The sequence below is a fragment of the Ambystoma mexicanum genome, chromosome 7p, assembly GCF_040938575.1.
Source record: "Ambystoma mexicanum isolate Mex_15411 chromosome 7p, UKY_AmexF1_1, whole genome shotgun sequence".
Lineage (NCBI taxonomy): Eukaryota > Metazoa > Chordata > Amphibia > Caudata > Ambystomatidae > Ambystoma > Ambystoma mexicanum.
The window spans coordinates 646,070,674-646,094,896 of record NC_090939.1 but is presented as its reverse complement, the minus strand read 5'-3'; the positions used below and the strand labels follow the sequence as shown (position 1 = coordinate 646,094,896).

Sequence of the window (24,223 nt, the reverse complement as noted above, 5' to 3'; positions counted from 1 at the left end):
AATCAGGGCTCAAGTCGAGGGTACACGTGGGTGGACAGAGTCCTCCCACTTGTTTCCAGAGGGCACCTTGATATGCACATTTAATTGGTATGTTAATGCCCCCCCCCCTTTTCTTTAGGACTGGACCCCTGGGAGTAATCCTAGAATGTGTCTCCCTTTCTCCAACCCACAATGTATCACTGCGGAGCCCTTCAGAGCAGCCCATCTTCCCCCCAGGTATCCTATTGCTTGGTGCTAGAAATGGAGTCCCCGCCCTGGCTGCCAATGAGCTATGCATCCTCGCGCCTCTGCAGTATCCCGCCCGGCTGCCTTGATCTGTGATTGCTAGACAAGCTTACCAGATGGCACCATGTCCCCATCCAGCACTTGCAGTTTTATGTAAAAAGCGCAAAACCTGTAGGCAATAAAGCCCACTGATTGGTCATTCAGTGGATACAGACATGAAGGTCGAGCGCGAGTGACTACCTAAATCATGCTTCTCTCCTGCTATGTTTTCGTTGCCAATGAGTAACGCGTGTGGCCACTAGTTTATATGTAAAATGGTACGCATTGTGTTAACGCATTTGATCTTTCTATTTATAATCTGTGTAGGGCTGACGGGATGAAACACATCAACATGGCTGCCGTTTTGATGACTGTGCTTGTAACAGCCTTCATTGGTGAGTGCTGCTCATACCACGTTGTGCCTAGTTATCTTCTCTTGACAATGATTGAGACTTGTGGCCCATAGGTTAGGGGAAATTATTTCTATACAGTGGCGAGAGAGATGGGACTTGAGAAGGCATACCAAAGGCCACAGGTGTGCTTTTGCTGCCTCCCCAACAGCTCCACTTGGCCACGCTCAGGGAGATAACCTGGGCATTTGTCCATCTTTGTACCATCATATTTGCTCATTCTCTTTGCCCCTTTCATAACCCACTCAGTAAGGTGCAGAATGAGACATGTCTTCTTTGTGGAATAAAAAGGCCGCATATTTATTTTCACAACATAATAAATTCAAAACACTGCAAACAACTTTGTGAACATAGTTCGAAGGTGCAGCGACTGCTCCCTGTCCAAAACCTGCTTCCCCGTTTTCTGAATGAAGTCCACAGTAGGCCCAGCTCCCCCAACCCTTTGTGTCTGAGCCCCGCCTGCCCTTGCAGGTCTCCTGGGCAAGGGGGGTGCTCTTTAGTCGGGGAAGCTGAGCTCTCATTGCGACCATCAGACGCCCCCGCCGCTTAGACCCCCAAAAGGCGCTGGTCCCGAGAAGAGCGAAGACCCTTCCGGCTTTCCTACGGCTCATTCGGTGTCTGTATCTTGCCATTGGTCACCAAAACACTTCCTCGCCGTTTGCGACATCAACGGCCAGGCTTTGCCATACCGCTGTTCCTTATGTAGGGTGGGCGGGTGGAAAATGGAAACAAGTCCTCCGGTGCGGTGGGCATCCTTCTGCTCCAGACTGGAAACTTCTGCAGCAGGAGGCCCGCCAGATTATATGCCGATAGGCACGCCCCCTTCTTTTGTTGCCCTTCGCGGACTTTTGCCTGCGTTTGGCGCGCTTGCCACAACCCTCCCCCGTACACAGGGGGGAGGGAGGAGGATCCTGCCCATGTTATCCGGGCACCTCGTCCAACTTTTCCGTCACCTCCAGAACGGTCAAACTGTGGGCCTCTAGCAGGGGTGGCAGCCCAGAATAGCTGAACAGACTTCGGGACTCATCTGTGTAGTGATGCATGGGAACTAGAGTGCAGCAAAGGCAGCCTTCAGCCTTTAGTTTTAACAAATGTGCCCAGTAGTCGTTTCAACAGAAAGTTCAGTGCGAGATGAACTTTTGTACTTTTGTACTGAAGCATGCTAATACACAAAGAGGGCACATTTACACCGACTTGTTTTTGCACGGTTTTCTTTAGCATAAGGATAGTTTGATGTCTATATGATTTGTAACCAACAAAACTGTATTCATAAATGTATCTATGTGCGAAAAAGCTGCTTCTCGCTGGCAATAAACAGAGAACGGGCTCAGTGAAAAAGAAACGTTTTGGTGACTTGCGAAAGGTTGGAAATTGGTTTAACCCTCAATTTCAAGGAGAAAGGCACTCCATTGAGTGGAGTCGGGTCAGTTTATAGGGCAAATCTACAATCTCCCAGGCCATATAAAGATTGTGGCACTATCAGGAGCTGCTGACTTGCAGTTCGAAGATATCCAGAAGTCGAATATGGAAACATCTTGTTTTGAAGGAAAGATACAGAAACTATGGCCCCACTTAAAAGTAAGGAGGAGTTTGATCACCGCTTTAAAATGAACTGGGAGCTAGTGAAGGGCCAGTGGAGAGTGGAGAGGAAAGGACTTGCTTCCTTTTTTGTAGACCAGAAGCAAGATGCACCGTCACATTTTGGGCTACCTAAAACCATTGGAGCTGGTAGTCCAGTAGTCCAACATAGAGGGGATTCACATAGTCCAATTAGGAGTTAACTAGTGGGCCATCAACTCTTGCGTGATTTTATTTTGGGGGAAGAAGCACTCTTCAATGCTGCCCTATTATGTAACATGGGCCTATGCTGCCAAACAACCAAGGGTGTGGTGGAACAGCATTTTGCTCTCAAGGAGGTGACGAGGGCCGAAAGTATTGCCTCTGCTTTTGACGCATTGCATTTTGTATCCATTCTGCTACATTGGAGAGTAGTTTGACACCACAGAAAAGCTGAGGGTCACAAACACATAGATACATCTGCATACCACCTAGCATATGTATGGTGACGCAGTCTTTGGTTTTTAGGCTGTTCAACAACAAGCATACAATTGAGTTTTAAAAGCATGGTGACAAGGGTGACCCCTGGGGCATACCACAACAAGTAGTCCATCATGTTGCCTCCCATGCCACCTGATTCTATAGACGCCGTCCGCACCTCTCCTCCCTGCCACCCTGTACAGCTTTACCCCTCCTCTGTGCCCCTCCGTATCCTACCCCCGATGTATCTCTGTTCTGTTGTAACCTCTGAAAAGCGCTCCGTTATGCATCTGTACTGTTGTATATCCATGTAAAGAGCTGTGTTGCTTCTCGAAGCTAGGTCTGCGCTCAATAAATACAATAATAATAATAATCGATTGAACAAAATGGAGGTGGAAACATATTTCCCAGTTTAATCCTCTGCCTTCAATAAATGTAAAATGTTTGAAAACATCACAAAGCTGGTTTCGTAACATGTGCAACAGAGATTAAACCAGACAAAAGTAGCTCATGATCCACAGTATTGAACGCATCTGAAAGGTCGAGTATAATCAGCAGAGAAAGGGCGACATCCTAGGCCAGAATATGACCCCACTGTGGCTCTAGTGCTGTCCCTACTCCACGGATGGGATGGAAACCTGAGTGGAATATATCCAATATCTCCTATTTGTCCACAGATGCATGGAGCTGTAACAAGATACTTTTTTCCAATATTTTGGATGGCCAAGGAAGATCTGCTAGAAGGCGATAATTATTGGCCACCATGGCTGGTCTGGATACCTAAAGTTGCCCTGAAAATGTTTTTCAAAGGTGCCCCATATTAACATATGCTGGAAGCTTTGTAACAAATTCATTACTGCATTCCACTCAAAAGAGGCTATTGGTGCAGAGGTTCACCAGGAAATCTCCAGAATTCCATCCAGGCCAGTCCACCCCTTTTTTGGCACAGGGAGGTCAAAAGCTGGCTCTTTATATGGGGGTATGAGGGAGAAAAGATTTTCCCAAAGTGAATGGGACTACCCCATTCTCTGAGTGCAGTTTTTTAGAATCTCACAATGCGTGGCCCAGTCATTGCTGCATGGTAGTCTCCGGCTTTACATGTAGGGTGAAAGGCACTCAAGAGCAGGATTATCTCTGAGGATGCTACAGGTTGGGATTCAACACAGTGGGCCTCATTACGAGGTTGGCGGTAACACACTGGTGCGACCAGCGGGTTGCCGCCAAACCCATAACACGGAATCCGGCGCTTGACTTCACGGTGCCACCAGGGCATTACAGGCTCTGGCGGCGTGGGAAATCAGGTGCTGGATTTTGTAACTCCCTATTCCCATAGAGTCCACATCATCGGCTAACTCGTACTTGGCCGGTGCAGTAACATGCCGTTATATGTTAATACCAGCATGTTATTTCCACAACGGCCAACTCATAGGCCCTCATTACGAGTTTGCCGGTAACTCGCCGGTAGCACTGGTACTGGAAAACTCACCTTACCGTTACCGGCACCCGATATCCCAGTGTTAACGGGATATTATGGGTGCCGGCAACGGCAGTAAGTTCCCATTCCATAGAGTCCCATAGGACTCTATGGAATGGGCTTGCCCCTATCACCAGCACCGGTAGTAACAGTGCCGGTGATAGGGGTTTTTCTTTGCCTGTAGGGGCCTGAACTCCCGGCAGGTCAGGCCTGCTGGGAGTTCAGTGTCCCTATCGGCAAACTCGGAGTATGCCGGTCTGGGAAAAATGCCGGATCCGGTATTACCGGCCGTTTTACCGTCATTTTTCCCAGACTGGGTTGCTCGTAATGACCCCCATAATGAGCCCCTTAATCTCTTGTAAAGTGCCCACAGATTTGCCGATCCATTTATTGTGCTGGAAGCCTCTTAGTGTGGCCATATTGAATTCAAGGAGTGTATGAACTTCTCATGAGTGTTTCTCAAGTGGTTTACTGCGTGAAATTATCAATCGGGCTGAGGAACATCTAGCCTATGATGCGTCTTTGAAAATGTAGCCGTCATGTTTTAGGAAGTCTCAAGGGATGGGGGAGCCTGGCAGGCAAAGAAGGATGGTCTGGAGGGTTTCCCACAGCAATGCTGGAGGTTAAGACTAATTCTTAACCTTCCAGCCATTACCTCTTTTGTTTTGCCATGGTACAAATGGCAAACATTCCAGGTGGAAATGCCTGCCAAAAGGCCTGGAACAGAAGTCCCCTCAGTATAATGATGTGCAGATCCTATGTTTGGCATTGATAGTGTTGGAACACCAACTCATAACTGTATTTGCAAACTGGTGGATTGTGGGTGGCATTTGACCTGCACCAATCATTCTCCAGACCTACTTCAAGCCTTCTTCAGGCCAGCTTTTTCACCCCCTGCCAACCAATGCCTTGCCTAGATTCCTTCCAGAATATTAGAACCTGGAGCTTCAGACAGTATACAGAGTAGGCTGCACATGCAGCCTGACCCTCTGGTGAAGGCTAGTGACACTTGGCCCAAACAGATACTTTTTAATTTTATTTATTTGTTTGCATTTATACAGCACACACAAGCCCTCGGGCATCAGGGCTCTAAAATCCAGTTGCACGAGGCCCATTGGCTAGGAAAGTTCTTAGAGCAAGATCAGACAGTGGTACATAGGTATTGACAGGTACAACGAGTAGTGTTTAAGCATAATGGTACAGATATGGCAGTGGTATCCATAAACTGCTGAGACAGTACAGTTGGCATGTCAAAACTGCTGGCGTGGGTGGTGATGTCTGTAGTAAAATAGTTCAGGCTATAGTTAAATAGTTCAGGTTTTTAGGGCTTTTCAACAGGCCCAGTAAGAGTTTTCGGCCCTTAGGGGATGAGGGCGGGCGTTCCACTGTTTTGCAGCAATGACGGGAAAGCTTGCTCCCCCTGCTCTGGTCCGTTTGAATTTGGGTTGGACCAATCTATGGGTGTAGGGAGTCCTAGTGGGCCTACCGGTTTGATGGGGAACAATATTTTGAGCTAGGTATCGTGGGGCCACTTTAGATATACACCTGCAGGTAATGTTGAGTGTCTTGAAGAGGATTCTTTGACGTATCGGAAGCCAGTGTGCTGCTTTCCTGACCTCAGATATATGGTGATGTTTAGGTAAGTTAAATGCCGCTCACAGGGCATTATTTTGAATTGTCTGGAGCTTCTGTATGTTGTGAGAGGATGTGCCTGCGAAAAGGACATTGCAATAGTCCAGTTTAGCACCTGCTCGTGCTATGGTTAGGCAGTTATCTTTAGATAGATATCGTCTGGCTGCAATGAGAAGTTAAGTGGCATATGCTGCAGATGAGGATATGGCATTGACTTGATGGGAGAGGGAGACGTTAGCGTCTAGGTAAACCCCAAAGTTCTTCACATCCGGTGATACTGTGATCATAGTGCCGTCTATATTGAATGCAGTGTATTCTGCGTTCAGTTTGTTTAGGACATAGAGTGGACCGACCAGAAGTAGTATAGTCTTTTCATCGATAAGGCAAAGGCCGTGGGTTCACATCCATGCCTGCATGGTAGTGTATGTGGTGTTTAGCATGGCCACGTGTAGAGTGTAGATACCTGATAGTGGGAGGAGGATTTGTGTATCATCTGCATAGTTAGTGTAGATGATGCCCTGAGTGTCTAGGAGGTCAAAGAGAGGCTTAGTAAAGATATTATACAAGGTGGGAGAGACACAAGAGCCTTGGGGTACTCCACAGTTGATGGGAGCGGGTGCTGCGCTAGCTTGTCTGTGAATACCTTCATTACGCGCCCTTCCAGTAAGGAGGTGATCCATGCTGCTGCTTTGTATGAGAAGGCGGCTGCAGAGGTGAGATGGTGACATAAGATGCTGTGATCAACCAAGTCGAAGGCTGGTCTAAGAGGAGAAGCAGAGCCCTTGTCTCTAATGTCATCCATTTGATTTTTCAGATCCAATTGTGCTGACTCGGGCCGTGGCCCGGGCGTAATCTTGATTGTCTGACATCTAGGTTTTTTTTAAATTCTAGATGGCGTTGTATCTGGATATAGGCCGATCTGTCCAAAATTTTGTGGAGGAATGGGACGGTAGTTATGGGTCTATAGTTATTTGGGATGACAGGGTCTAGGAAAGGTTTTTTTACTAGCGGTAGGACCCAAGGTTCTTTCAACAGGGATGGGAATACCCCTGTTGAAAATGAGGCATTGATGAAAGTAGTGACGAACGGAGCCAATACTTTCACGCAGTCTTTGATCAGTGGGATTGGGCACACGTCTCCTTTGCATCGTGAAGGCTTAAGGCTTTTCAGGATGTTCAATGTGTCTACGGTGGTTATATTCTTAAATGTGAACTGAGGGGTGCCAGATGTCTCACTAATGATACTTAGGTTATAAGTGGTGTTTTGTGGAATGAGTTTTGTATGGGTTTGTTTGATGGCTATTTTCTTCGGTAGCATTTCAATTTTTTGCAACATGGTGTTTTGTATATTGGTGCACCAGGCGAGGTCTTTGTTCTCAGATGAGGCTTGAGGGATTGGAGATTCTAATTCTGTGAGGATGGCGAATAGCTTGCATGGAGGCTTTGGCTACGGTGATGGCCTGTTTGTATTGTTTAGCCAGGGTGTTAAATTCCTGTTTGAGGGTGTCTGTGGGGGAGTTTTTCCAGCATGTTTCTGCTGTTCTTTTCTTGGACCTGAGGTCGTTGAGCTCTTGGGAGTACCAGGCGTTAACGTGCGTGGAGGGTCTGGCTCTCTTGTGGGTAAGTGGGGCATTGGTATTAACTGCATCAGTAAGTGTGTTGATGTAGAGCTGAGCTAACACTGGAGGATCTGATGTGCAAGTGGATTCCAATGTGAGTGGGTCCAGGAAGGGAAGAATGTTTTCTTTGGTAGGTTTTTTTGAGTTACGGGCCATGGAGGGTGATAATCGCTGGCCAAGAGGTTTGAGGGGTTTTGTTGCCTGGATGGCAAAGGTGATTATATGGCGGTCGGACCACGGGCATGCATAGTTATTTTGTATGGTAATATTGCAATTGAGGCTGACTATCCAGTCAAGCGTGCGTCCTTTGATGTGTGTGAGGTTGTTCATTCGATGACAGAAGCCTAGGGAGAGCAAAAAGTTGGCGAGGGAGATACGTTGGCCTAAGGGGGCATTGGCATAGCTGGAATAGTTCATGGAGCAGGAGATGGGTGTGAGGTGGCTCCTCTCCTCTTCTCTTCTGCACCACAGCTTCCTGCTCTCCATTCTTCAGTGCTGCAGTGGCATCCACAACAATGCCACTGGCATTAGAATTAAAGGGCGTTCTGCAGCAAGAAAAAGAGGGTGAGTAGCAAAAGCTGCACCATTTCTACAGCCACTTTACTGTATACAGGCAGAAGTGTCTCTTAAATTTAGTAGTGAGGGCAACAAACGAGCAACAAATGACAAAGCAAAAATACTGCTATTATTTGCTTTTGTCTCAGAGGGTCCCTACGTATTTAGGTGGCCTTACAGGAGCTCTGCCTGGCTAAGAGAGGGTCTACTTCTGCCAACAGAGAAGTGTACAGTGCTATGGTAGAAGAGGTTCTACCAATTCTCAAACGACATCCCTACAGTACTGTAAGCAGAGATGCCAGCGGTTTAGGTACTGGATGCTTTGCACCCTACCTTTCCAGCCAACCTGAAGTGAGGCTACTGGGGTTTTCGTTTATCAAGTGCTATCTCAGAGTCACACGTGAATAGTCAATGTTGTAATCAGTTTCTGCAGCCTTGGAAATTCAAGGTTGTCCATGTTGCTGCTCCTCAAAATAGCATACATCCCCTTATCTCAGAGAAGGGCACAGAACGGGGTATTTGGTGCCAAACATGTTTTGAAAAGTCAAGTTTGAGTTTATTCTGTTTAACACACCATCATCCATAAACTATATACAATATCCTTAACCTAACCAGACAGAAATACAAAAATACCACTTGTGATGAAGTCCCTTGCACTTGGGCATGTGACAGTCACAGGGTGGCCCTACAAACTGTAAATGAGATGAGCATCTGCAGGAGCAACACAACCCTTAGGTTCTAGGGGAACAAACAGCAGGAGCTTCTATAGGACGAGCGGAGCCTGAAGCTTCCATTGCGGGTCATTTGAGACATAATTCAAGGTTCATAAATGTATATTCTGCATACTAAAATGTGTACATTATATTCTGAAATGTATGTATTATACATTGATATGCACATATTATATACTTAGATACACACACTGTACACTGAGATACATACATTTTATACAGAACGGTTTCTACTGTATTTTAAGATGCATGCATTTTATATAGAAACACATACACTGTACACTAAGATACATTAATTCTACATTGAGATGAATTAACTGTATATTGAGATGCATACATTTTATATTGACAGATTACACTGTATATACTGAAATATATGAATTGTATACTGAGATGTTTATACAATGTATTGAAATGCAAACATTATATATTGAAATGCATATAATGTACATTGAATACCAACCTGTGTATATTATATAGTGAGATATGCATGCTACATTCTATTAACTCATACACAGCATTCTGAAATGCATACATGATATATTGAGAAATTGCTTCGGCTCAGTATTAGACTGCATGGCTAGCAATTGTCTAGACTGAATCTGTGTTTACCTTCCATTACATCTGCACGGCTAACTAAATTGCTGCATGCATAACCAACACATACGCAGCTAATTATTGAGTTAGTTATCACGACAATTTCACCATACTGCTAACTGCATACCTAACACATAGCTGAATTTCTTTATTTTGCATGTGCCGGCGTACCAAACACATAGCTGCGTAGAGTCTGTTGGTGTGCAAATACACACAACACAGAGAAAGATTGAGACATTGGTTGACCCCACACTTTTATGGCTTTTAAACTACAACCATGCATATCTAGCATATACATTGGGCCTCATTACAAATGTGCCAGTCCAGTAACAACGGTGTCAGTAAGGTACTGGCACTGTTGTTACGGGACTGGCACACTCTGAGTTCTGCGGTCAGATGCCCTCCCGCCCGCCATGTCTGACCTGGCGGATGGAACAGACCCGCCCGCAGACTTTGACGGATGCACCGGCACTGTTGCACACAGTGCCCGTGCAACCGTCCTCCCCATTCCCATTAAGTCCTATGGGACTCAATGGGAATGGGGAGTAATGAGGAGTAATTTTTCCCGTCGCCTGGCATCAGGGACCACTGGGGCTGTAATGCCCCAGTGATTCCCCATTGCCAGGCGCCAGACAAATGTACAACTTCGGCGGCAGCCTGCCGTTTTTACCGGCACGGCTACCGCCGGAATTGTAATGACGCCCATTCATTTTATTTGACCACTAATGCGTGCTGGACTCAATGTTGTGATTAACTTGATTGTATTTATACAGGTGTCAATAACAACTGTTTAACTTAATAACAATACATGATTAGCTAACGCACAGACAGTTTTCATTCTTTTTACTTACCTGAATACTAAACACGTTAGGAACTTTTCTTGTAGTGCTTTGATCATAACACCTGCATGATAGATTACATCACCTCTACACCTGCTTAACTACTGCATAGCTCCATCCTATAGCCTGCATCCCTAGTAATTAGGGAGGTTGAATCAGTGTCTGTGCCTCCACAACAACCGCAGACTTATTACTGCTGCATGTTTACCTAGACCTAAACACACAAATATTCCTTAGGTTGAATATTGTAGATCCATTTGGCTCCGGGACTGGGCTAGTCAATGGTGCAAATCACTTTGTGTACATCATTCTTATTAAACCATGTACCATTCTACTTTTATTTTACAAAAATATTTTATTCAAAGTTATACAAGTTTTACTTAAAAACAGATGACAATCAAGCTTCAACCTTAATTGTACGATAAATTGTGGATTCTACAAACATTCATGTGCTTCAGATATTCGCCTTGTTTGCTAGTATTTTCTAGTTTCTCATTAAAATAACTATTCACAATTCTAAAAGTCATCATTCTCTCTCAATCTTCATTCATCACCCAACATGTTTCGCTCCTCATTCACACACTTTAAGATCAGTTATCCTGGAGTTTCTTCAGGGGTACACTAATATTTGTTTCCACTTTTCACTAACAAGTTTGCAATCTAAACTATCGCATACCCAATGTCAAAATGCCTTTTCTTCTTAAAGGGGCTGTAGAATTCTCATTATTCTTGTAGCTCAATTTCTAGCTCCCATCACCGAATTTCCAAATGTAGATCTACAATATAAACAGAATGGGGGATAAATTCCCTCATTTACGTGGTATTTAATCTCCACATTTTATACAATTACTTAAAGAGTCTGAATCTCAACTATTGTGATACAACTCAGCACCTTGACTCCCCTTCCCACTTACCCGACTAACAAGTTTCAGCTGTGAGATAAACGTGGCTTTCTTTCTCGGGTCTCTCTTCTCACTGAGTATTTATATTTGTCGCTGTAGCTTGTTAAAGGTTCTCTATTGTCTGCACCCTCTATAGTACGAATAGAAAATATTTGCATTTGAGTGTTCTATTATCTAAACTCAATCTTATCTTAGTGCAGCATTCCTTACGATTCTACCACATAGTGCATCACTCAATCTAATTATATTCATGCATGTGGGAGAACGGTCTAATAGATGTACTAACGTCATCTTATACCTAGCATGGTGTCTTTAAACTCAACGTTGTTCCTAGCTTACTCTCGAAAATATATTTTCCTGTACTGTTGTCCCACGTTCTATAAGATCACAGGGTAACTACCCTGTGTCAGCTGACTGTCTGAACTAGCTATCGTTGCACATACTCGCAACGGGTGAAAATAATTCAGGCATCAGCTTACTTGCTTCAAAACGTACAGTATCTTGCCTCCTTGAGTTAAATCACACCGCTGATTCTATGAACGTGCGAATTACGCGTGTTGTTTCCTTCTCCTCTTTTGGCTTCCACCCTATAACAGGAAGAATAGATCAAAACCAACGTACTATACTCCCACACGGTCACTCGAGCATTACTCATTCTAATGCCTCTTTCAATATTAATTTGCTTACCTTATGTCGGACTAGCTCTCTCTCTTTACACAATGGGTATGATGGCTGTCTCCACTCTGCATCATCCACTTGCGCGTTTATTTATCTATGAAAAAATACCTGTGAGAGTCGGCACGAGTAAACATAGCGTTCTCCTACCACAATAGCTTATATACACGCACGCTGCACATATTGAAATAGTGCTAACCTTTGTTCTGCAAAATACTGGAAAACCCGCTTATCTCAATACCGATGTCTTGGTGTCTTCCTGGCATTCATTTGGTTGCCAAGGAAACCTCCAGTTAAATCCACGTGTCATACCTGGGTCCTTTACTCTAGTGTCTTGCTTACTGCTCGTACTTCTGGGCGCTGTAGTCTCATACTTCCAACGTAGTATTTCTTGTGCACCCTTCAAAATATATATTCTCATACATATTCGCATTTAATATTGCCATACTTATCCACATTGTTGCGGCGGTTCATACTCATTTCGCCTCTTATGGTTCACCTGTATGTGAGTCAAACGCTATCAAAATATGGGGAGTGTACTATATTACGTATTAGTTACTTCCTTTCTGATTCAATTGTCTTACTCTAAACACCTAATGTCGAGCACGGTATAGCTCTATTATCCCATCTATGGGTTCTATAAAATGCTTAGCTGTATTATATTATTTGCCAGAGTTACAAACCTCACATCTGGTGCACGTCAATTACAGCTATACCTGCTATCTCTACCTCCTAGATGCTAGTGAGTATATACATGAGAGTGCATGAGTCATTAGGAACAACATCCCCTCTCACATGTTTGTCCATATTGTCTACACAATGCCACTCTTACTAGTGCATCGATCTCTGGGCATCAAACACATACCATTTTTCATCATGCTTCTTCTGTACGTTCGTTTAACCCATTTACGGCACTTTTGGTTAGATAAATCAATTCACTTTCCTTTGCAAGGAATCTTTTTTTCTTCATATTGAGGTCTTCTCCTGATGTTATTTGATATATTAAGGTCCATCGTAATTCTTCTGCTTTATGAATGTATTCAATAAAATGATCTACCAACAACGCTCCTTGTACTCGATTTCTTATGCAAATTTGTGCTCAGTGGTTCTAGTTCTAATTTTCCTCTCTGTTTTGCCCACATATAGTTTGCAAGAGGGGCACCAGATCGCGTATATCACCATTGATGAATTACAATTCGTCAATGTACGTTGGATCCATGGTTTTTGTAAGCCCAGGTCGATTTCAGTCGTTCTCTTAGTTTGGGGGCAGCTGGAGCATTGTCCGCAAGGGACATGTCCTGCAGTTTTAGTCATGCCTGTGCTTTCAGTTAGGATTTGTTGTTAGGCTGGTTTCTGCACTATGTTGTTCCTCATGATTTGATCTCGAATATTTTTACTCCTTTTAAAGGCTATCAGTGGTCTTGTTAAGGGATGTTTGCCTATTTCTAATATTTTCCAATTCCGATGTATGACCTTTTGAATGCTGTTAGAAACATTACTATATGCATTGACAAAGACCAATTTATCGTCTTCTCCTTATAGGAATGGTACATGGTTTAATAAGAAAGATGTACACAAAGTGATTTGTACCATTGACTAGCCCAGTTCCGGAGTCAAATGAATCTACAATATTCAACTTAAGGAATATTTGTGTGTTTACGGGGATTATTCCCTTAGGTTGTAAAACTACCCTGTAGTCTCACTTATGTTGTGAACCTATTTACCTAGAATTTAACTAGTTTACTTTTAGTTTTGCTTACGCACCAAATACATACAGACTTTGCATACCAATCACCTACATACCTTAACTCACTGTAATATCCCTATAATAGGTATGTGGCTTGTGGTATTTCAACTACACCGCCAACTCATAACTGGTTCGACCCACCATATCTACTGAAACAACTAGCACCAAGTTAAATCAACACCCGTATTATACGTATTCAGTCGTAATCAATGCTATCTCACTAAAAATAGGCCCCTAACAGGTAGAGTACCAGGCACAAACCATTCCTCATACATTCTGGAATCTTTATTTCCATAGTCGCATACCCAGATACACAGAAGGAACCCTTTCCATAGCCTGACTCCTGGACATTGATCCCATCTGTATAGTTTTCAAGCCAATTGGCTTATAACAAGCTCGGAACAGTTCCATAATTTCCCAGCTAACCATCCTTAAGAAAATCCTTAAAAGAGCCCACCACAAATGCATGCCCCAAGAAAATGTAAAGGTAAATATCACCCCTCCCATCTCTCCCTACACCATTGCCCCCGCCTCCTGATTGTCAACAACTAAAGAATGAAAAGATGCTAGAAACCGCAAAGATAGCAGCATCAGAAAGCAAGGAAGAACAAGGAGAGAACTGGAAGCAGCCCTCACTACCCCTTCTGATCAGGCATCTCAAGACTCTACAGGCTTCCCAGTACCCCACCCCAAGAGACCATTTACAGCTGTCATCTCCAGATACCCACTCTAACATCCAGCTAAACTACATTACTATGACCTAACATTGAATCAAGAAACAGGACTCACCAATGACCTCACATCCTTGCCTGCATTTACCCCAACAGATTTTCAACCAATCATAAGGTGGGACCTGCAAGAAACAATACATGTTACATGAACCTGCTAAGCCTCTTTGAATCGGAAAGCCTTATTGTGTAGCCCTAGGCAACAAGCTAAACCAACCCTGAACAACCCAACTTCACTGGACCAAGCAGCCAAACCCACTAGAAATGACAGGCAGAAGATGCCTCCTGATCAATGCTGGTTTTCTCTCCAAGCACTCCTAGGACATTATTGACCTTCTCTCCTAAAAGCAGATAGACATACTCTTCATCACAGGAACAGCTCTCATATGATCAGTCCTCATTATCCATCAGGCTTCAAGATCATCTGTCCTAATCACCACAATAGGAGAGGAGGTGGTATTTCTCTAGCGCACAGGGACACGTGGGCTCAGCACCCTCCATTGACATCATCCCAGACTGTGATCATTTAGTCTGACCTGCTCCATGTCTCCCACAGTTACATTAAGCTTCCTCTTCATCTACAGACCTCCCCTCTACAGCCATTTCAGAGACCAAGTTGTTCTTTAGGTCTACAATCGCACCATTGTGTGGTTACATAATTCAAGGGGAAAGTAGGGGGAACCTTTCACAGGGACATGCACAAAGCCAGTTTAAATTGTTCCCAAGGTAGAACTGTCTTTTCGTGCTCACATTACTAAAGTTTCATATACAAAAACAAGGTAGGTTAAATCAACAGTTTGTGTTAATGGAACAAGGGGAATGAAGGACATCCCTTTAGTCCAGGGGTGACCCCACTTATTCAAGCCTCTCAGATTGGCCCACAACCTGTGTATTTGTCTGTGTGAATGGAATTTCAGGGACTTGTGATGAAATTACTTTGCGGTCATTGTCACATGGACCTAGAAATGACCAGCCCAGGTACCCTGGACCAGAAATATCTCCAAGCCAAGTTTCAGAGGCCATTTCTGAAAGGCCAGTAGTCAAGAACTATGACTCCCTGAATTTCCCCTTTGGTCAAAGGGAAAGCTTAGACCAGATCCAGGAATTCCACTTTGTGCTCGACATGAGACCATGGGGGAAAACCAAAAGGAGTCCCCAAAACCAAGAGGTATTCCAGGGAACAAGTCCTTGACCAGGGTAACCCAGATACTGCCAACAGCCCCAGTAGAGTAGCACATTTACATATTTGGGACCAGGAAGACTATGGGGAAGATCTAAGCACTCAAACAAACTCTGAGAGACTCAAGGGAATTTGATGAAGGAAGGTTACCCCACACCTGCATCCACAAAGATGACAGTTATGGTAAACCTGCATTTCTTCGCCTATTTAATATCCATTGTAGCAGTGGGAAGTGCAGCCCACACCCATGCAACAACCAGACATTCAGATGTAACTTTTTTCCAGCTCCTCCAACACACCCCAAAAGAGCTCCCAACTTACAAACTAACCTGGTAAAAACAGAAGCAACACAAAACAAACTTCAGACAGAAAGGGCCTTCCAGTAGCAGATCTGACAAGGAGAATCAACAACATTTGCCACCCAGCCAGCATAGAGAACATTCTGGAATGAGATTCAAGATGTTGACTGCCCTTTTTGAAGACCTCCTCCCAGGGCTCAGAAATCTATGGCATTCCAGGAATCAGCAACAACCAAACTGCCTACTAGTCAACCAGAGATGAGGCAAACACAGGCTATAAGGTCTGTGGGGTCAACCTGAGAAAGAAACTGATGGGAATCCCAAAAACCTACCTATCCATCCCCAGATGTAATGCCTTGTGACAATTCACAGGATATTGTCAATTCTCCTCACAGAGGAGCCCTTCCCTGTGAGGCCTAGGAGGTGAGCCAGCTGTGCAGTATTCCCCTTAGGGATGGTGGTAAGAGGGACCTCCAAAGGGAGAGACTCCCTTCTTGAAGGAACTCCCTAATCCTCTTTGCTATGAGGCTCTAAATACTTCAGTTAACGAAAAGTCCAACCTTAAAAGACTACTGTCTGTTATTGTAGTGTCTCTCCTTTTACTCAATTAAGATCTGAAATTACTGAGATGAAGAAGAGGAGTTAAAAGAAACATAAAGAGTGACAATGTGTTTATACTCAATAGTACTGGGGTGAGTTGGCTTCAAGAAGTAGAACGAATATATCACAGAAACAAAGGAAGGTCTATGACTCTCTGCTAGAGAGGAACCAGTCACAGAGGATAAACATAGAGAAAGGACTTGCTAGAGGAGGAAGCCGGCATTAAGCCAGCAGAGCCTGGTAAATTAAAACCTGGGAAATTGACAGTCATGGGGAGAATGTGGTCCTCAGAGGAGAGGACGACAAGAAGCAGAAAGCAACAGAGGAAGCACTCTGTGAGCTGGCAGGAGGCCAACTCACTCAACAACTGGGGAAGCCCAGGCATTGGTGTGACCTCTAGAAGGTGGACCATGTGGTCCGACAACTTCACCAGAACCGTCAGACCCAGGCCGCTGCAGAGCCGCGCAGTCGAAGGAGAACCCAGCGTTGAGTGAAAAGCAGGCAGCCGGAGGCCCTGGGAAGAACCAGTGACGTTTCCCCACCAGAAACAAGGTAACGGGAGCCGCGTGAGACCCGGGTGGGGTCCGGGGGTTCAAGAAAGCTATATCATAAGTGAAGAGTTACTTGGGAGTAATCTCCCTCGTCACAGTAAACACAAGAAGTATATCATAAGTGAAGAGTCACTCTGGAGCAATCTCCCTCGTCGCAGTGAACATAAGAAACATATCATAAGTGAAGAGTCAAGCGGGAGTAATCTCCCTCATCACACTGAACATAAGAAAAATATCATAAGTGAAGAGCCAAGCAGGAGTAATCTTTCTCGTCACAGTGATTGCAAGAAGCATACCCTAACTGAACAGTCAATCAGGACTAATCTCTCTAGTCCCAGTGCGACTAAGAAATATATCAGAAGAGAAGAATCAATTGAGAGCAATCTCCCTCATTTACAGTGTTCATGAAAGCCACGTTGTGAATCCAAGACAAAGAGATAAGGCATCATACTGGGAGACAGAGTCCTATTTTGAGAAAGAGACACTTACACAGAAGAATCCTTGGACATTTGAGAGAGATTGGAAAGGCCCCTAATAGGAGCTACAGGGGTTGATCAGAACTGTTGCAAGATATTATAAGAAGGCTATCCACTAAGACTGTGTAAATCTGGCCCGGGGCATGGAGTAATTCTCCTGGGCCCCTTTTCTATTTGCCAAATCCTTTTTGAGTCATGGTAGGGTCAGATTAGGATAGTTCTGGACAGGGGACAGAGTTGATACTTTGGACAACCACCTTTACGATGAGCACCTTAGAGTTCTGTTAGGTAGGGCAAACCATTTAGTTATAGGGAAAGGTAGGCCTTTTTGCTTCTTTATTTTAATGAAATGCAAGTAAGATGCCACTCCCTTGTCCGCCTCCTCCTTCTGACATGAAACAGCCTATGAAATATTTTCTGCACTTACTTGATCCTGGACAAGTAAGAGTTCTGTTTGAGAGGGACGTGCATGTGGAGATTCTGCACAGATGCTGTTGAATCCTGGCCCGATCTCTACTCACCAAGTTTGGACCCCAATTAAAATTACCTGCACATGTTATCCCTTGGACAGCTTGGGAGCCTGGTTGTATTATTGTTGAATTTCTCAGACCAACCTCTACAGATAAGCAGAAGAGATGCTATTGCCCAGTTCTGTGAGAGCGTCTGTTTCAGGCTATAACAGACTGAGCCTATAACCCCGGGAAGCAGATGTCCCATTTCCCATTCCAGAAAAGATGAGACATCTCTAACTATGGACTTTGGAAAAAAAACGCATGCAGATGCTGGCTTTAATCAGCAGAGATGTCCACAAGCCAAAGTGGAGAAGAGCAGGGGAAGATTCAGAGTACTGTAATTCCTGCTGCTTTCGCACCACACTTTTTTCCTCCCACCCCCTGCTCTTCTGGCCACAGTGGAGGTGTTGGCATCCTATCTTCTGTTTCTCATCGTCTCTTCTGCCAAGCTTGTACTTACCTATTCTTCTGTCCTTCAAATACCACAAGACTACTTATTCTTCTCCATCCCCCTTTGTTTTTCTGGTGATTTACCACCCTCCCGGTCCTGGCACCTCCTTTTGTGATGGTCTTGACTCACTCCTTTCCTGCCTTTGGCCTTTTGACCATCATTTATTTCTTGTAGGTGATTTTAAACTTCACCTCACTTCTACCCATGCTTCTGTTCCCTTAGTTCCAATTCTTGAATCTTACAGCATGTCGCAAATTACCACGCCCCCCTCGCATATCTCTGGCTCCTCTTTGGATCAAATTTTTTCAACAACCCATGTTCTCTCTTTAGTCTCTGCTCTACCTCTTTCTCTGACCATTTTCTTTTATCTTTTTCTTTTCCTCTCCCTCACTGTGCCCCTTCATCTCCTCCTTTTCACATGGACCTACTCCATCGAGACCTTGGAACATTCAGTATCTCCTCTTCTAGACACTGACATCTTCGCTCAGTACTTGCGCAAGCTTATTGACTTTACCTACTGGCCCATATGCCACTAAGCTTACAGTTATACTTTATTTTTTAGTAAACGCTCATTTCAATGTTGGGGCGAGTAGTTTCACAAGTTACTCTAAAACATGTCTTTGTAAATGTTTGGCCGAGAGTGGCCACTACGTTTATTTTTGCAATTCCTGCAGTCTGTTGGCTCTGTCCATTGAGCCTGAGGAGGAGGAGCCTGCAGCACAAAACACTCGTCACAAGCAGAGCATGGCGGAGTGTTTGGCGGAGTGTTCGGCTCGAGGAGTTTGGTGAAGAGTGACCCGGTGACAGTATTTGCCGCTGCTGTCTAGCCCTCGCAACACCTTATTTTTCATCTGGCATACCAAAGGAATTAACTAACTAACGACGAGGAGCTACCTGGAAACCTCTGAAGCGGGAAAGCTTGTTCAACACGAGAGACACCTGTGTGAGACCCTCTGGAAAATACAGCAGCGCCATGGAAGTGGCGGATGGAGTGAGTGAGAAGAGCAAATCCCTACCATGCCCTATAAACACTGTGAACGTGGTAGTCGTAGCGAGTACGGCTTGCCACACGGCAGAATGTATGACTATTGAACCAGCTGGGGAGCTGGCTCCAGTTGAATTTGAAATAGTTGAATCGGTCTAACCAAAACCTGTGAACCAAGAGTCCCCTACTAATGAGGTCATTGAAGATAGTGGGGGGAAAACGGCAACGCTTCCTCAAGAACTATCATTAGCCGTCCCAAATTCCCCCCGATTGCACCGATGACAACTAATCCATCTGAAGCACCACTGGTTGAAGCGGGTAATCTAACCGCACCACTAGTTAGTGAGGGGGCGGGTGTCATCGATACGGTAATCCCTCAGAAGGAAATACTGAGCCCCATTGACTTACATCTCAGAGGGGAAAACCAGACGGCAGGGGCTGGGGTTGGCCAGTGTGTACCATCTGTATTCAATACGGGGGTCCTGGCAACTGATCCTTGTTGTCAATCTGTTTCCAAAAACAAAGATCCGACCTACCCCTATCAGGAACCACGCAGCACCGCCCTACCAACATCCTGAAAGAAATATATGGAAGCCAAGAGGTCTGTCCAAATTCGATCTTACTGTCAGGAAATACTTTTTTTACCCGGAGCTGATGTCCTCTAGACAGGGGATGGTACAATTCAGAGGGAATTTGGGATTAGAGATTCACAATCAACTCTTGCTGGAATCTGCATCAACACTGGAGAGTGATACGTGATGTACAACCCCAAGCAGCCTCCAACCCAACATCTGTCATTCCCAGCTAAAGGGGACGAGGTCAATGCGGGTACGAGCAATCCTTACCCCCAAAAATCAAATAAGTCTACGTCTTTGAATAAGGTGGGCACAAAGGAGAATTGCCTAGGGGAAAAATCGGAACTCGCAAAACCGCACAAATCCAACAAAGTGGGAGTTGAAGTTGAATGCCAAACAACTCAAGATAAGACAGATGTGAACGAGAAGAGGGATAATCTTGAAAAAACAGAAAAAGGCACTGAGGCATCAACAATAAGGACATTAACAGCTATCATGGCACCTTTCATGAAGATGTATGAACAGGTAGGGGACCAACTGAAGGACCAAATGACAATGCTGGCCATACTGACATTGAAAATGATTTTCGTGGAAGCCTTTATAACTGCAATACAAAAAGACATGGGGCCTCATTACATGGATGGCGCTAAGGGATTACCGGCACTGGTAAGCGCACCGTTGCCGGTAATCCCTTAGCGCCATACTACGAGGTCCCTCAGCGGGTCCCGTCCTTAACGTGTGGCCAGACCACACGTTAAGGAAGGGACCCGCTAAGGGACTTCAGGGCAAATAACGGTACCGCTAATAGCGGTACCGTTATTTGCTCCTTCCCCATTCTCATTCAGCCCTATGGGGGCTCAAATGGGAATGGGGAAGGGCCTTGGTGAATGGGGAATTACTGCCCACCTTGGAATGGGGCGGTAATTCCCCCATTCACCAAGGCGGAATCGGTAAAATACCGGCGGCAACCATGGCGCTAATAGCGCCATGGTTACCACCATCCGTGTAATGAGGCCCATGGATTCAAGCATGGCAAATGTCACCGGCTTACTTCAGACAATCCTAGATCCCTTAATTAAGGTGAAGGAAATGTGTCGGATGTCAAGAACCTTTGATCCCTTGGAAATAAACATCTACAACGAAAAAATAATTGAGGGATCTAATGACCCATTTGAAGAAAGAAACTAGCCCCCCCATGAGAGAGGGGTCTGGAGGAATAGAAGCTTGTAGCTCTAACCAACCAACTGTGATACCATCAAGAGATGAGATTAGAGCCAAAAGATCCAACCCAAGAGCGTATAGCAAATACGACTGGGGAAAAAAACATCAATGCAAAAAATGCACCAGATGCCATTATAGCGCTCGAGAAGCAACCAGTCCAAGGGAAGAACTTGGTTCCCTCACATACCTTGTCGAAACAAGTATGCCAAATCTTTATGAAAAATCAGGGGAGTCAATGGGCAACTCACCAGAAAGAAAGGGGGCCACCAAAATCTGCTACAAGTGAAAAGGGGCCCCTGCCTCAAAGGGAAAACAAGAAATTGCAGGCAATCCCTAAATCAAAAAATCAGAAGATCCTGGCTAAGCAGAGAGGGATGGTGGTCAAAAAATGTATAAACAACATAACAGTACCAACCACCAAAACTATATTCTTTCCAGAAAAAATCAGAAAACTCCTGCAGCTGGAAATTCAAGCTCCAAATCTACACCAAGATGGTGTGCAAGTCAGCAAAGAAAACGGGAGTGAAACTATAGAGGAAGACAGAACTCCAGAAATAGATTTAATGAACATGACAACCTACTCGATTTCAGACTACGCCACGGATGATGAGTCAGAGAGGGACGAAGAAAATATCGTGGATGAAACATCAGAAAAAACCAATAGGGACGACTCATCAGAGGAGTCTGAGGTCCCCAAAGAACCAATATGTCTGCAAATAGAGAAACCAAAAAGCCAGCTGTTAGTGGGGACTTCTCAGCAAGATGTTACCACAAAAATGGGAAGAACAACAAATCCAGCTGAATTAATAAAGGACAAGGACCCTTTAGACATTCCCAATCCGCCTATGGCAAATTCGAGTGAATGTTCAGCTGTACAAGATATAGCAAAAACAAAGAGGTGATGGCTGGAAGGTTTAGACTTAATCTTAACCACTGGCAATGCTCTGGGCAACCCTCCAGACCACCGTTCTTCGCCTGCCAAGCCATTACAGAAGGGAAAAACCATATGCAAATCAGGCTTGGCCCCACCCCAAAAGGGGCAGTCCAGCCCGAACTGCTAGGCCACATCCCTTCTGCACGAGACCACAAGCATCCCCAAACATGTTTCGCCCTTGTTGGGGCTCATCAGTGAGGAGTAGCTTGGGTCTCTAGGCCCAGCAGGCACGGGACCCACGTCTGGGCATACCCGTCCCACTCGGGGTGACATAGCAAAAACAAAGAGGTGATGGCTGGAAGGTTTAGACTTAATCTTAACCACTGGCAATGCTCTGGGCAACCCTCCAGACCACCGTTCTTCGCCTGCCAAGCCATTACAGAAGGGAAAAACCATATGCAAATCAGGCTTGGCCCCACCCCAAAAGGGGCAGTCCAGCCCGAACTGCTAGGCCACATCCCTTCTGCACGAGACCACAAGCATCCCCAAACATGTTTCGCCCTTGTTGGGGCTCATCAGTGAGGAGTAGCTTGGGTCTCTAGGCCCAGCAGGCACGGGACCCACGTCTGGGCATACCCGTCCCACTCGGGGTGACATAGCAAAAACAAAGAGGTGATGGCTGGAAGGTTTAGACTTAATCTTAACCACTGGCAACGCTCTGGGCAACCCTCCAGACCACCGTTCTTCGCCTGCCAAGCCATTACAGAAGGGAAAAACCATATGCAAATCAGGCTTGGCCCCACCCCAAAAGGGGCAGTCCAGCCCGAACTGCTAGGCCACATCCCTTCTGCCCGAGACCACAAGCATCCCCAAACATGTTTCGCCCTTGTTGGGGCTCATCAGTGAGGAGTAGCTTGGGTCTCTAGGCCCAGCAGGCACGGGACCCACGTCTGGGCATACCCGTCCCACTCGGGGTGACATAGCAAAAACAAAGAGGTGATGGCTGGAAGGTTTAGACTTAATCTTAACCACTGGCAACGCTCTGGGCAACCCTCCTTGGGGTGGGGCCAAGCCTGATTTGCATATGGTCTTTCCCTTCTGTAATGGCTTGGCAGGCGAAGAATGGTGGTCTGGAGGGTTGCCCAGAGCGTTGCCAGTGGTTAAGATTAATTCTAAACCTTCCAGCCATCACCTCTTTGTTTTTGCTATGTCACCCCGAGTGGGACGGGTATGCCCAGACGTGGGTCCCGTGCCTGCTGGGCCTAGAGACCCAAGCTACTCCTCACTGATGAGCCCCAACAAGGGCGAAACATGTTTGGGGATGCTTGTGGTCTCGTGCAGAGGGGATGTGGCCTAGCAGTTTGGGCTGGACTGCCCCTTTGGGGTGGGGCCAAGCCTGATTTGCATATGGTCTTTCCCTTCTGTAATGGCTTGGCAGGCGAAGAATGGTGGTCTGGAGGGTTGCCCAGAGCGTTGCCAGTGGTTAAGATTAATTCTAAACCTTCCAGCCATCACCTCTTTGTTTTTGCTATGTCACCCCGAGTGGGACGGGTATGCCCAGACGTGGGTCCCGTGCCTGCTGGGCCTAGAGACCCAAGCTACTCCTCACTGATGAGCCCCAACAAGGGCGAAACATGTTTGGGGATGCTTGTGGTCTCGTGCAGAGGGGATGTGGCCTAGCAGTTCGGGCTGGACTGCCCCTTTTGGGGTGGGGCCAAGCCTGATTTGCATATGGTCTTTCCCTTCTGTAATGGCTTGGCAGGCGAAGAATGGTGGTCTGGAGGGTTGCCCAGAGCGTTGCCAGTGGTTAAGATTAATTCTAAACCTTCCAGCCATCACCTCTTTGTTTTTGCTATGTCACCCCGAGTGGGACGGGTATGCCCAGACGTGGGTCCCGTGCCTGCTGGGCCTAGAGACCCAAGCTACTCCTCACTGATGAGCCCCAACAAGGGCGAAACATGTTTGGGGATGCTTGTGGTCTCGTGCAGAGGGGATGTGGCCTAGCAGTTCGGGCTGGACTGCCCCTTTGGGGTGGGGCCAAGCCTGATTTGCATATGGTCTTTCCCTTCTGTAATGGCTTGGCAGGCGAAGAATGGTGGTCTGGAGGGTTGCCCAGAGCGTTGCCAGTGGTTAAGATTAATTCTAAACCTTCCAGCCATCACCTCTTTGTTTTTGCTATGTCACCCCGAGTGGGACGGGTATGCCCAGACGTGGGTCCCGTGCCTGCTGGGCCTAGAGACCCAAGCTACTCCTCACTGATGAGCCCCAACAAGGGCGAAACATGTTTGGG

The 24,223-nt window shown here is 45.7% G+C and overlaps 1 protein-coding gene across 1 annotated transcript in view; it reads left to right on the top strand.

Annotated features, from left to right (window-relative positions):
- Positions 1-595: 595 nt before the first annotated feature.
- LOC138526217 (lysozyme g-like) overlaps positions 596-24,223 on the top strand; it is a 134,021-nt gene continuing 110,393 nt past the window's right edge. The window contains exon 1 of the mRNA XM_069636684.1: positions 596-659. Within this exon, the coding sequence (XP_069492785.1) occupies positions 602-659 (58 nt within the window). The 5' untranslated portion in view covers positions 596-601. The remainder of the gene's footprint in view (positions 660-24,223) is intronic.